Here is an 11,494-nt window from a genome sequence, read left to right on the forward strand (position 1 = left end):
ATGAGTAGGAACCTCATGTGTTTTACTCTTAGGAGTGTCAAATCAGAGGAACATATTATATTAACCAGATAGTAATTATGAGTCCTTTAATTATTTACTTAGTCTCTTGAGAAAATGAAGGTATGGTTAGGAGTGAGTGTATTTATAATGCACGTGGACATCTAAAGATCTCTCTCCATTGCTCTCTTCTCAATGTCCTCCATTTTAACAGATCTGTTTGTATAACTATCTCCTTCTTCTATTCTCTCCTCCAAATTCTCCCTGACCCTTTTCAACCTGCCCAGACAGACCTTTATATTTCCAGCATCCACTGGGCCATGCCACATAGCTTCCTTGCCAAAAATGGCTACAGGGATTTCCACTTGTTTTCATTGATTGCACTGGAGTACTCTAGGGTAGGCAATGACAAGCAGCTCTACGTCACATTCTCACGGTCATTAGCCCCCATAATGGTCCTTAGAGAGGGATGTGCTAGGATATGCCTTGGTAATATAGTTTTTTTTTTTTTTTTTTTTTTTTTTTGGTAATATAGTTTTATTTTTCTCTATTTGTTTTCTATGGAGCAATCCTGTGGATACTTTCTAGTAACTAAAAAATTGGCAAACACTAATGAATAAAGACCACAATCTTATGTGCAAGTGCTACAAGAAAGGATTATGAATCTAGTTCTATGAGGACGGAGGATGGAGGAGGGAGCCATTAGTTCAGCTTGGAGGGTTAGTCTTATTAGGTCTGGCCATTAAGAATTTCCAGCAGTCACTGATGGCCACTGTTGGTTGCCTCAGCACTGCGGGGAAGGAGTGACATCATATATGATATTTATAACATTGTGGTTAAGAATTCGTCCTCTAAAGCCAAATTGACTGGATTTTAAGCTCATCTTTCTCACTGTGTAACTTGGGCCAATTACTTTTAAGTTCTTTCTAACTCAGTTTCCTAACCTGTAAAATGGGGATAAGACTCTTTTAGGGTCATTGTAAAGTGAAATAGTAAAAATATGTAAAGTGTTTAAAATCTATCTGTCCCATAATAAGAACTCAGGAGATTTTAGCTATTATTACTGGTGTGTGGGCCCTCCAGGCACAGAGCATGGAGGGAGGGGAGGCAGATAAGGGAGATACACTTTCAGGTTCTCTTAGACTTTGGGCTCCTCATATGCATTTCCATCCTCTTGGTTTAAGGGAGGTCACATCCAACAACCCACAATGCTCAGGCTTGAAATTTTCTTTCCACCTCCAGCCTGGGTTCTCTTTCCTATAATCCCTAGGTTCTGCTGATCATGTGGTTGGAATCTCGGGAGAGTCTGTCTGGTTACGGCCCCCCAGCATACAGATAAGGACATACTCTGTTATCTGGAAGATGAAGCCATACTCAAATTCAAGCTGTTATTTCATATACTCTTGGAAGAATGTTTCCAGCCAGAGCGATGTAGGGAAGAGTTTGAATTGGACTTCAAATCATTTCAACAATAGACTGAGCTTTATAAGAGAAAACTTAACTCTTCTCATCATGGCAGTTCAGCAGCAGGACAGTGGCCTCTACCTCCTGGAGGTCACTGAAGACACTGGGAAGGTTTGGAGACATCAGTTCCAGGTTTCTGTATTTGGTGAGTCCTCAGGACAGCTCATACTGCACCTCTGACTCCTGCAGGGCTTGTATTTCCAGCACCTTTCTGATCAACATCTCTGCTTCCAGATCGTGTTGAGAAGCCCCAGCTGGTGGAGAGGTGGAAGGTCCTGGACAGGGGGATGTGCCAAGTGACTCTGTCCTGCTCGGTCTCCAGAGGAGGTGATGTGAGCTATGCTTGGTATAAAGGGACTGAGCTGATTCAGACACCCAGGAACCTCACCAAACTGGAGGAGCAGATTGATGTCAGTGGTTTGCACACATACACCTGCAATGTCAGCAACCCTGTCAGCTGGGCAAACCACACCCTCCAACTCACACAGGGCTGTCTGAATGCCTACTCGAGTAAGTGGAGCTCTTTGCGCTGTAACAGGGGCTGAAGGTGTGGGACCTCACAGCCAGGCTCATGTGCAAAGGAGGCTTGGCTCTGAGATCCCTTGGCTGCCTCCCCCAGGGCTTTGCAGTCCTTCCCCAGGGAGGTCCTGGCCTCTAGGCACACAGTTTCCATAAAGTCAGGGCTGTCTTTTCTGGGAAGAATTTTATCCCAATAAAGAATCTCCTTCTGGGAGATGTGCATTTCTCCTTCATGTAGGGAAGGCTTACTTGTTTGGTGAGTCGCAGCCCTGCCATGATTCTGATCATCACTTCCTTTCTCTGAGAGACTGATGGAGATCTACTTTCTCCTCCTGAGTGATAACTCCCCCAAACCATATAGCTCCCCAAGAGGTAACTACGCTGTACACAGTACTGTGAGTCATAGGGTCATCAGGATGATCTTGGGGGTAGCCAGAAGAGTTCTTGGGTTGTTTTTGCTTATGCACATCCTAAGAGTTACCCCGAGTTAAGTTTACACCACTATTGATTAGGTAAACAAAGAATGACTGTGCCATCAGCATGGGCATGACGGGAAAAAACAACCCACAGTTCCTATACTTAAGGAACTTATAATCAAATGGGGCAAAAAAGAAACAAGCAAGCTGAAGTAATGTGGAGTGACAAGAACACTGGAGTTTGGTTCATGCCAGCCATGGCTTCATCATTCACTAGCTCTGTGAACTGAGGCTGATGTATTACTTCTCTGAGACTCAATTTTTCTTTTGGGTAAAATGGGGATGATAATTATAAGTACCTCACAGGATTGCTGTTAAGGTTAAATGAGATAGTGTTTGTAAAGAGCCTAGTCAGCTGGCATCTGGAACTTTAATTCATTTCCCTTCTCCCCATGTTGGCTGGGTTATATAAGAGGCTACACGTGGGACACAAATGTTAACGTTTGAATGAAGAGCAGTGAAAGCAAGAATAGCAGAAGGTGAAATGGAAGACTTGCCTGGCACATAGTAGGTGTGCAACAAATGTTTGTTGAGTTAAAAACAAAAGAGTGAATGGATTAACATTTGCTGTGCCAGGTGTTTTACATATATTAGACTGCGTAATTAACCCCCATGTGTAGATAACATTATCTCCTTTCTGTAAGTGACAAAACAGAGGCTCAGAGAGTTTAATTAAGGAAGTTGCCCAAGGGCACAGAGGTTATAGAATTAGAATCGAGCCTGGCCTCTGAGATACTAATACCCAGACTCTTAGCATCACTCAGGGGAGGTCACCCAATTGAGAAGAGAGATGACTTTGATGGTGAATTCACAGGGTGCGAGGAGACCAGCCATTTGAGAGAGGAGTGTGGGTTTTGAGGCAGTCCCTGCAGCAGACAGGTGGGAAGGGAGAACAGAGAGGGCTTAGCACTCAGGCCTGGTGCCTTCCATATCCCTCAGATTTCATCTTTCTGTCCACTTTGGTGAGCATCATGATTCTCCTAACGGCATTGTTCCTGGGCGCCCTCACCTGCTTCTATGTGCGGAGGTGGAAGAGGAAGCAGTCACGTAAGTGGGGGGTTCCTAGGAGGTGTGTTGCCTGATTTGTCATCCCCAGTGGCATGTGCCTGGGAGCACAGTACCTGCTTTTCCTTGGGGGCATTGAGGTATGTGTGTGTGTGCTTGGGGGAGGGGAAGCAGTGGCTGCTGGGCCCTCTCTCCCAGGCCACGCCTTCTGGGGTGGCTGCTGGATGTTTACAGTCTGATCCCCAATGTGCAGATTTACCTGCACTCTGCCTGGCCTGACGGAATAGGTATGTCAGGGCAGGTTGCTGCCACTGTGCATTTCGGGTATCCTAGGAAGAGCACTAATCTGCCTCCTTTCTAGAACTTTTCTCAAGGTCTTGGTCATCTGGGATGCAGGGAGGATTTCCAGAAGCAGAAGCCTGGACAGGACGCCCTCTGGAGGTCTCTGCAGCTCTTTTCTTTGCTTCTTTGCTTTCCTCTCACAGAGACCAGACCAGAGGAATTTCTGACGATCTACGAAGATGTCAACAACGTGCAAACCAGGAGAAATCAAGTACGGCACCCTAGGGGCTGCGGTTTCTCTCAACTAGTCTGGGAGATGCTCTTGGGAGAATGACCATCCAGAGCAGGGGGTCCAAGAGGACCAGACAATTGTCCTCAGTCCTCCCCATCTGTCTTTTCTCCGACAGCCTCCTAGCTCTGGCCGTGGAGGAAAAGAGGAAAACGAGGGGACCTGGGTGCAGAAAAAATGAAGGAGGCAGAAGGGGCATCTTGGTGCAGCATCGCACCTGTTGGGGAGGGATGGCCCCCTGGTGTCCTCATTTCTGTCCTGTCTTACCAGCCAGGCTCAGCCCCAGGAAGAGTCCAACCTTCTTGTATTTTGCGTCTGACCACAAATTCTCGTGTCCCTGCAAGTCCGAGTTTACTTTTGCGGGTCCCTTGATCGTTGCCCAGGCTGAGAAGGAGGCCAGCCTGAGCAGCCAAAGCACAGCAGTTTCACAGGTGCCTCAGTGATCTGTGCTCACAATGCTTTGGGAGGAAGAGGCCCGAGTCTGGCTGAGGTGCTAGAGAGAGTAACCAGGTTAGCACAAAGGTTAGTTCCTCTGCGAACCTCTCTTGCCAGTCTCTGTAGGTAGTGGCCAACTCTGCCTGTCATCCAGGGGTGTCGAAGAGGAGGAAACTGCAGGGGGCTGCAGGGGCCCTCCTGCTGTTCTGCCCCTGAGCAGGGCAGGATGTGTGACAGGCCTCGGGGAAAGGCAGTGCCCAGCTGAGATGCCAGGTGGGAAGGGTGATGGGCGTGGGGAGGAAGGGCCCTCTTCCCACCCCTATTCCTCGTGCTTCACCTGCGGGGGCGAGGCAGGAATTCACAGCAGTGGGACTCTTGCTTGTCACAGGTGTGAGGCCCTGTGAGACCTCATAGAACAGAGAAGCAGCTTCCCAAAGGTCTGGGCTCAGTGGGAATTAGGAATCAGTGTGGCTCCCCTGGCCTGTTTCCTTGCCCCACCCATGGAATATTTTGGGACATGAAAAACAAAAGGAGACTTTGTTTCTCCCATCATTACTGGATGCTGGTGCAAATTCCTGAGAGCAAGTGCATCTTCCTACAGCCACAGCTGCCCAATTGCTCAGTAAAAATAACCTTTCTTCCCCAACAAAATGAAGGTGACTTCAGATTAAGTAAAACGGAGGAGAAGACAAAGGAAAATAACTACTCAGAGTAAAAGAGACCTCTTGGGGATTCAGGTCTGTTACTCTGCATCTGACTCAGGGCTTCCCCCCTCCGTGGCCGCATCTCTCTATGGCCTGTCCCTACTGTCCCCAAGGTTCTGCTTGAAGGCCTAAATCTCAAGCTTCACGTGCTCTCGCTTTGGGCCCCAGGTCTGACCTTTCTGGAGACACTTCACTCAGGTCTGGGCAGAAGAGAAAAGCACAAACTCCTGTTTCTTGCCAGATGCCAGCGACTCCAGCCTCCACGGACGGTTCATGTTTCTCTGCTCCTCTTAGCGTCTTCCTGCTTCTGGGGAGTTCAGCTTCTTCCTTGTCTAATGGACTCTAATGGTCTCCATGGGCTCTCCCCTAGAGCCCCGCCTGGCAGTCTGTGTTCGGGGTCGAGCAGCATGAAATGCCTCCAACCCCAGTCTCCCGTGGGACAGGACTGAAGAGGGAAGCCGGAAGGGCATGTGCTCCCTGCCTTTGGCCTCGCTCCAGGGTTCCACCCAGCACCACCAGCACTGCTCAGAGGCTGGCTTGAGGCCAAAGGCAAGCTGGCCACCAAAGCTGGATCTAGAGAGGGGGCTTTAGAACATTTAGAGTGCCTGAATTTGTGTCCTTATTGGTACGACTCAGATTAGAGCCCCACCCAAAGCTCTGCCCGTTATCAGTAGTTATGTTGCAAATTTAGTCAGAAAGTCAGCAAAGGCAAGTTTCTAAGTTACTCAAGTAAAGCAAGTGACAGGAGACCCTTTGGGCAGGGTCACTCGATGCAATTCTTTCACACTTGGGAGGTTCCTCACTTCTGACACTAAGTGCTGCACGGTGAGTCGCTCCTACTGTCTCTCCCTATCCTGAGATGCTCAAAGAACACCTCCCTCCCAGGTTCCCGGGAGCGCCTCTTCTTATGCTGTTTCTCCCCCACTTGATCCAAATTCAGACAGACACAGCTGTCTGCTCACGTTACCATATGTCCTTTTACTATCTCTTGTGCAGGAGCAGAATTCCCCTGGAGAAGGGAGAAGCATCTACTCCATGATCCAGTCCCAGGTACCACTCTGGTTTCTCGAATCCATTCTGTACCTGTCCATGGGGTTTCCTAATGCCCCCTAGACACTCACACCCTTGAATGGCAGAGTAAGACCTTGGTGCTCCTGGAGTCCGGAAGACAGCTTGGCCTCAGCTGCATTAAGTTGTTTGTAAAGATGAGTGTGATTCTGGAATGTCTCGACAGCTGAAAAGAGCTGGAAAGTCTGATGCAGACATTCTTTTCTCTTCCATGCCTGGTAGCAAGTGTGGTCCAGATAAGTCAGTGGGAGGAGGAAACTTGTCAGGGGACTCAACTTCTGTTTTCCCTCCCTGTTGCTTCCAATACTTGGGGGCCTTGCACTTTTTATTCCTGCCCTTGATTATACCTGTTTTCAGGAGAGAATGCATCTGTGTTGTTCTCTTTTATCTAATTATGACTTAACAATAGCATTTATTAAGGACTTAACATGTCTATTTTATTATTGAATGTCACAAAACAACCTCATGAAGTAGGTCTAATAAAAACCCCGTTTCGGGGACTTCCCTGGTGGCGTAGTGGTTACGAGTCCGCCTGCCAATGCAGGGGACACGGATTCGAGCCCTGGTCCAGGAAGATCCCACATGCCGCGGAGCAACTAAGCCCGTGTGCCACAACTACTGAGCCTACGCTCTAGAGCCCATGAGCCACAACTACTGAGCCTGCATGCCACAACTACTGAAGCCAGTGTGCCTAGAACCCATGCCACAACAAGAGAAGCCACTGCAATGAGAAGTCCGTGCACCACAACGAAGAGTAGCTCCCGCTCGCCACAACTAGAGAAAGGCCGTGCGCAACAACAAAGACCCAACAAAGCCAAAAATAAATAAATTTAAAAAAACCCCATTTCGTGGATGAGGAAACAAACTCAGAGGTTAACTAACGTGCTCAAGGCCACATAGCTGTGTTGCGGCAAAGTTGAGCCAAATTGTTTCCGAGTCTTCACTCCACCTCTACCTACTTCATCTCTAACATTCTGGGATTGTGGAAATTCACCCGTAAACTGGAGAAGGGGCCTGTACTGTAATATTGACTGCTAAAATAACTGTATTGATAACCCAGACTGCTGAGGCATCTCTCGCAAAGGAAACACTGCCCCCTGGTGGCCAGTAATGATAATTTCTGATACAAATGACATTATTTTACCTATTTATTTTTTAAAGAATTAAGACTTGAAGCAGCAACCTCTTCAGCTTGGTGGCTAGGCTGCAGGGCAAAGAAAACTCTTGGGGAATGGTGATAAGCTTCAGAGGGAGATCAAGAAAAGAGGGAAGAGGAGAAGGGAAGGCAATGGAGGGGAGAGGAAGAGAGGAGCGAAATGGAAGAGAGGGAGGAAAGGAGGAAGGAAGGTGCCCGACCCCTCAGAGCCACTCTGGAATTCCCAAGCTGGATGTTGCCTACTTCTACTCCCCTTAAGATAACGTGATTCACTGATAATGGGTCAAAGTCAAAGAGAGATGTAAGGGCCATTGATATCTGGCAGTTTTCTGGCTTTAGTCACATTGAATTCCAACAAGAGGAATTTAAATAAATGCAAGGAAGAAATCCTCTTAGACTGAGATGATGGTGAGAATGAGATTTCTCCTCTGGAGCATCTTAAAAAGAGGATGGTTACCTGCCTTTGAGGACACCTGGCTCAGGTCCAGAGAGGGAAGGCATGATGTCAAAGGGAGGCACTGAGGTGTTGAGGAAAGAACCTTGGAGAGTCTGAGGTTTAGATCCTGCTTCTACTCTCTGACTTGGGCTATTTACCCTTTTGGAGTCTCGTCTGTAGAATGGGGCAAATTATGATTATTCCTATTTTGTAGGAGTGTTATAAGGGTTAGGGGAGAATGCATATACAGAATAAGCACTCAAAAAGTAGCAGCTGTCTTTTTTGTTTGTTTGTTTGTTTTGCCGTACGCGGGCCTCTCACTCTTGTGGCCTCTCCCGTTGCGGAGCACTGGCTCTGGACGCGCAGGCTCAGCGGCCATGGCTCACGGGCGCAGCCGCTCCGCGGCATGTGGGATTTTCCCGGACCAGGAACGAACCCACGTCCCCAGCATCGGCAGGCAGACTCTCAACCACTGCGCCACCAGGGAAACCCACAGCTAGCTTTAATAACAGAGCAGGACTACCTTTCAGGTTGTCTGACCTCCCAACTAGTCCAGGATTCTTTTCACTAACACTTAAACCTGCTGTTTGGGCAAGGTTGAAGGGGAGGAATGGAAGAGATAGATGCCTGCCTCCCCAGGGTTGTGTTGGATCTCTGCTTCTGAAATGGTTTTATTTCTCTTTTCTGTAGTCTTCTGCTTCCACATCACAAGATAACGCAAATACATTGTATTCATTAGTACAGTCTTCCTGGAAGGTAAGTCTCCTCCGCAGGGTGCTCTTTATGCAGATACGTATTTTGCCTGTGCATACGCAGGCATGTGTTTGCAGAGGGTGTGTGTGTGTGTACTTCTGAGTGAGTTGTCTTCCACTGTGTGTATCTGAGTAGCTTGTGTTAAATGACTGTGTTTAAATGTTAATGGGTCAACTAGAAATGCCTTTCTGGTTCTGTCTGGAGAAAAAGAACAGCTCTGAGATTAGGAGAAGAGTGGATTCTATAGGAGTTTCTGTGGGAGGCAGAGGACCGTCAAAGACAGAAAGGAGGTGCTTTGTGCAGAAGGACCACAGAGTCCTCATTAGACCAACTGAGGCTATGGTGGGAGATAATGGAGTCATTTCCAAGGCAGGGGCATATAACCTGGAACTGGAGGAGCAGACTGGACCTAGAGAGAAACAGTGTTGACTTTCAGAGAATCAGACAAAGGTTCTGGCCAGTCACCTGCTGGTGGTGGTCTCCAGAACGAGGCAACCCATCACGGTCTCCTTGAATCCTTCTCCACGCTGAGCTCACAGCTGTTACATGTGCCTGGGACCACAAAGTGGGACATCCTAGTGCCCATGGTCATATTTCCACCTTGGGGGGTGGGGGGGTGGGAAGAATGTTAATTCCAAGGATGGAGTCACAGTATGAAGCCAAAACCTTACCACGGTAGTATGGGAAGTTTGGGATCTGCCAAACTGTGGAAGTGTTGAGTTCATGTGTGTCAGGATCCTGTGTTTGTGTCAAATGGGGGAGAGGTTTGGGAAGATTTTTAGACTTTTCACTCACCCTCCTTCTAATAAGTCATTAAATCAACTTGGATTCTACCATGAGAGGTATTTAAAGTATACACTAGAGTTTATGGACATATAGACGGTCACGGGCACCATGATCACATGCTTTTGTATTAGGTTGTGAAGGCTCTGTAGACTACTGAAAGTGCTTCTGAGTTCCTGCACTGTCTCCAGTGTTTCACCATGTTCAGGGTATGTGCTAGGATTGGTACTTATGTATGTACCAGAATTGTTTACACTAAGGTGTGTATGTATGCTGTGTGTTGAAACGATACACAGTTTGAGGCAGTATTTGTATTAGGTTTGTCTGAAGGGGGTGTGTGTGTGTGCTGGGAATGTGTGTATGTGTGGATTTTAGGGGTCTGTGGGTGTGGGATACTAAACTCTTTTGGTTCAGAAATGTCATATCATAGGCAAGTATGTACTGTGCCTTCTTTGGAAACCGTAAACACCATTGTTTACTCCCGGGGTAGGAAGTTCTATTCACTCCTTGCTGGGGACACTTCAGGGACTTTCTGGGCCCTGAGTCTCCTTTGGGACCTCTCACATCAGTTAGGAGTGGTACATTTCTTAACTTGAAGTTAAGCACTCTTTACCCTCTGAATTTCCAGTCTGGATCCAAGAAGACGAACCGCCACACTTCCGTCAATAAAACTATCTATGAAGAGGTAAGGAGCTCCTCTGAATGGGTTTAGTGCTCATAGCATAGCCCTGAACTCATACACGTGTGAAAAGTCATCCACAGAGTCTCAGGGTTGTAGGGACTTTAGGGATCTTCTAATCCAAATCTTCATTTTAGAGATGAAGAAACTGAAGCTCAAAGAGAGTGATGGTCTAACCCAAGATCATATCATATTTTGGAGTTTGACCCCTGTTGGGGAGATAGAGTTTTAAATTAGGGCTATCCCCAGGCTAGTTTCCCAGCTGTGTGCCACACACTGGACATCTCTCCTTTCTACGGGTATGTGTGTGTTGGGGACCGGGGAGCAGAGAAGGGAGGATAAATGAATTTAAATGATTTTCCCATTAGTAAGTAATTGAGAATCATTCCAGGATATAGGTGATCTTCAGCTGCTGCTGGGATGGACACTGCACGAAAGAGACCAATGAGCCCAGTGGCTGAAATGATTCCCATCAGGCCATTTAGGGAATGGAAAGTAGGGACTCAACGTTTATTGGAGGTTTATTGCATATATATATATATATATATATATATATATATGCCTGCCAGTGTCTTCATGTGAACTATCTTATTTAATCCTCACAGAATACTATGAGGTAGTATAATTATACTTCCCATTTATACCCAGAGAATTTAAAGCGTGGAGAGCACCCCACCCATCAGCCTCATTTAACACCTGAGCTTCCACCTGTGGCCTGATAAAGACGTTGCCCCTGGTCACAAGGGAGAGGGTAGAGGGGGGCCTGCTGGAATTTCTGGCACTTGAGCTGCGGCCCTACAGTAAAGCCAGCTGGACAGGCCAGGGCTGTAAAGGACACCATGTGGGCCAAGGCAATCTAGGTGGGTCACGAAGAGGGGTGGTGTGGTTAAAAAGCACTAGAAATGGAGCCAGAAGAACTGGATTCAAGCCCCTCCTTTACTTCTTACTAGTAGTTGACCCTGAATTATTTGCCGTACCCATGTGAGCTTCCTTTTCTTATGAATTATGAATCGGGATAATTATTCATGGCCCACAGGTTTGTTATAAGGATCTCTTGGTGGGAGGGTCTGAAGTTCTCCTTTTCTTCTGCAGGTGGGAAAGAGAGCACCCAAAGCTGAGAACCCGGCTCGACTGAGCCGCAGGGAGCTGGAGAACTTCTGTGTGTATTCCTAGTTGCCGCAGCTGTTCTCATCTTCCTTACAGTCCAGCTTCTGTTGCAATGGATGACACCACATGACTCTCTGCAGAGCAGTTCCTAGTCTGGAGAGGATATGAGAGTTTGTGCATGGTCTATATTTTGTTTTGAAAAAATGATTGCTAACAGCCATTATAAGAGCAAGGCTGTTAAATACTATCTCAACTCACAGATTGGACAAGAATGAGTAGAGATATTGGGTAGTTTCCAAAAACGGACTCAGCAATCCAAGTACTGGTAATCTTTCAAGTGT

General features: G+C 47.3%; 1 protein-coding gene across 1 annotated transcript; it reads left to right on the forward strand.

Moving 5' to 3' along the window:
• CD244 (CD244 molecule) lies at nucleotides 1-11,356 on the forward strand. The gene is made up of 9 exons (XM_060141854.1): nucleotides 1-4; nucleotides 1,268-1,606; nucleotides 1,696-1,971; nucleotides 3,396-3,503; nucleotides 3,947-4,014; nucleotides 6,168-6,221; nucleotides 8,522-8,587; nucleotides 9,996-10,052; nucleotides 11,139-11,356. Exons 1-9 carry the CDS (start codon nucleotides 1-3, stop codon nucleotides 11,217-11,219), a joined length of 1,053 nt encoding a protein of 350 aa, XP_059997837.1. The 3' UTR covers nucleotides 11,220-11,356.
• Nucleotides 11,357-11,494: the final 138 nt, after the last annotated feature.

This window comes from Lagenorhynchus albirostris, chromosome 2, assembly GCF_949774975.1.
Source record: "Lagenorhynchus albirostris chromosome 2, mLagAlb1.1, whole genome shotgun sequence".
Classification (NCBI taxonomy): domain Eukaryota; kingdom Metazoa; phylum Chordata; class Mammalia; order Artiodactyla; family Delphinidae; genus Lagenorhynchus; species Lagenorhynchus albirostris.

What these genes read in the sequence shown, in the direction of transcription:
- CD244 (XM_060141854.1), top strand. An exon ending in CTGTCTGAATGCCTACTCGA is followed by an intron (nt 1,972 to 3,395) that starts GTAAGTGGAGCT and finishes CATATCCCTCAG; the next exon opens with ATTTCATCTTTCTGTCCACT. An exon ending in GTGGAAGAGGAAGCAGTCAC is followed by an intron (nt 3,504 to 3,946) that starts GTAAGTGGGGGG and finishes TTCCTCTCACAG; the next exon opens with AGACCAGACCAGAGGAATTT.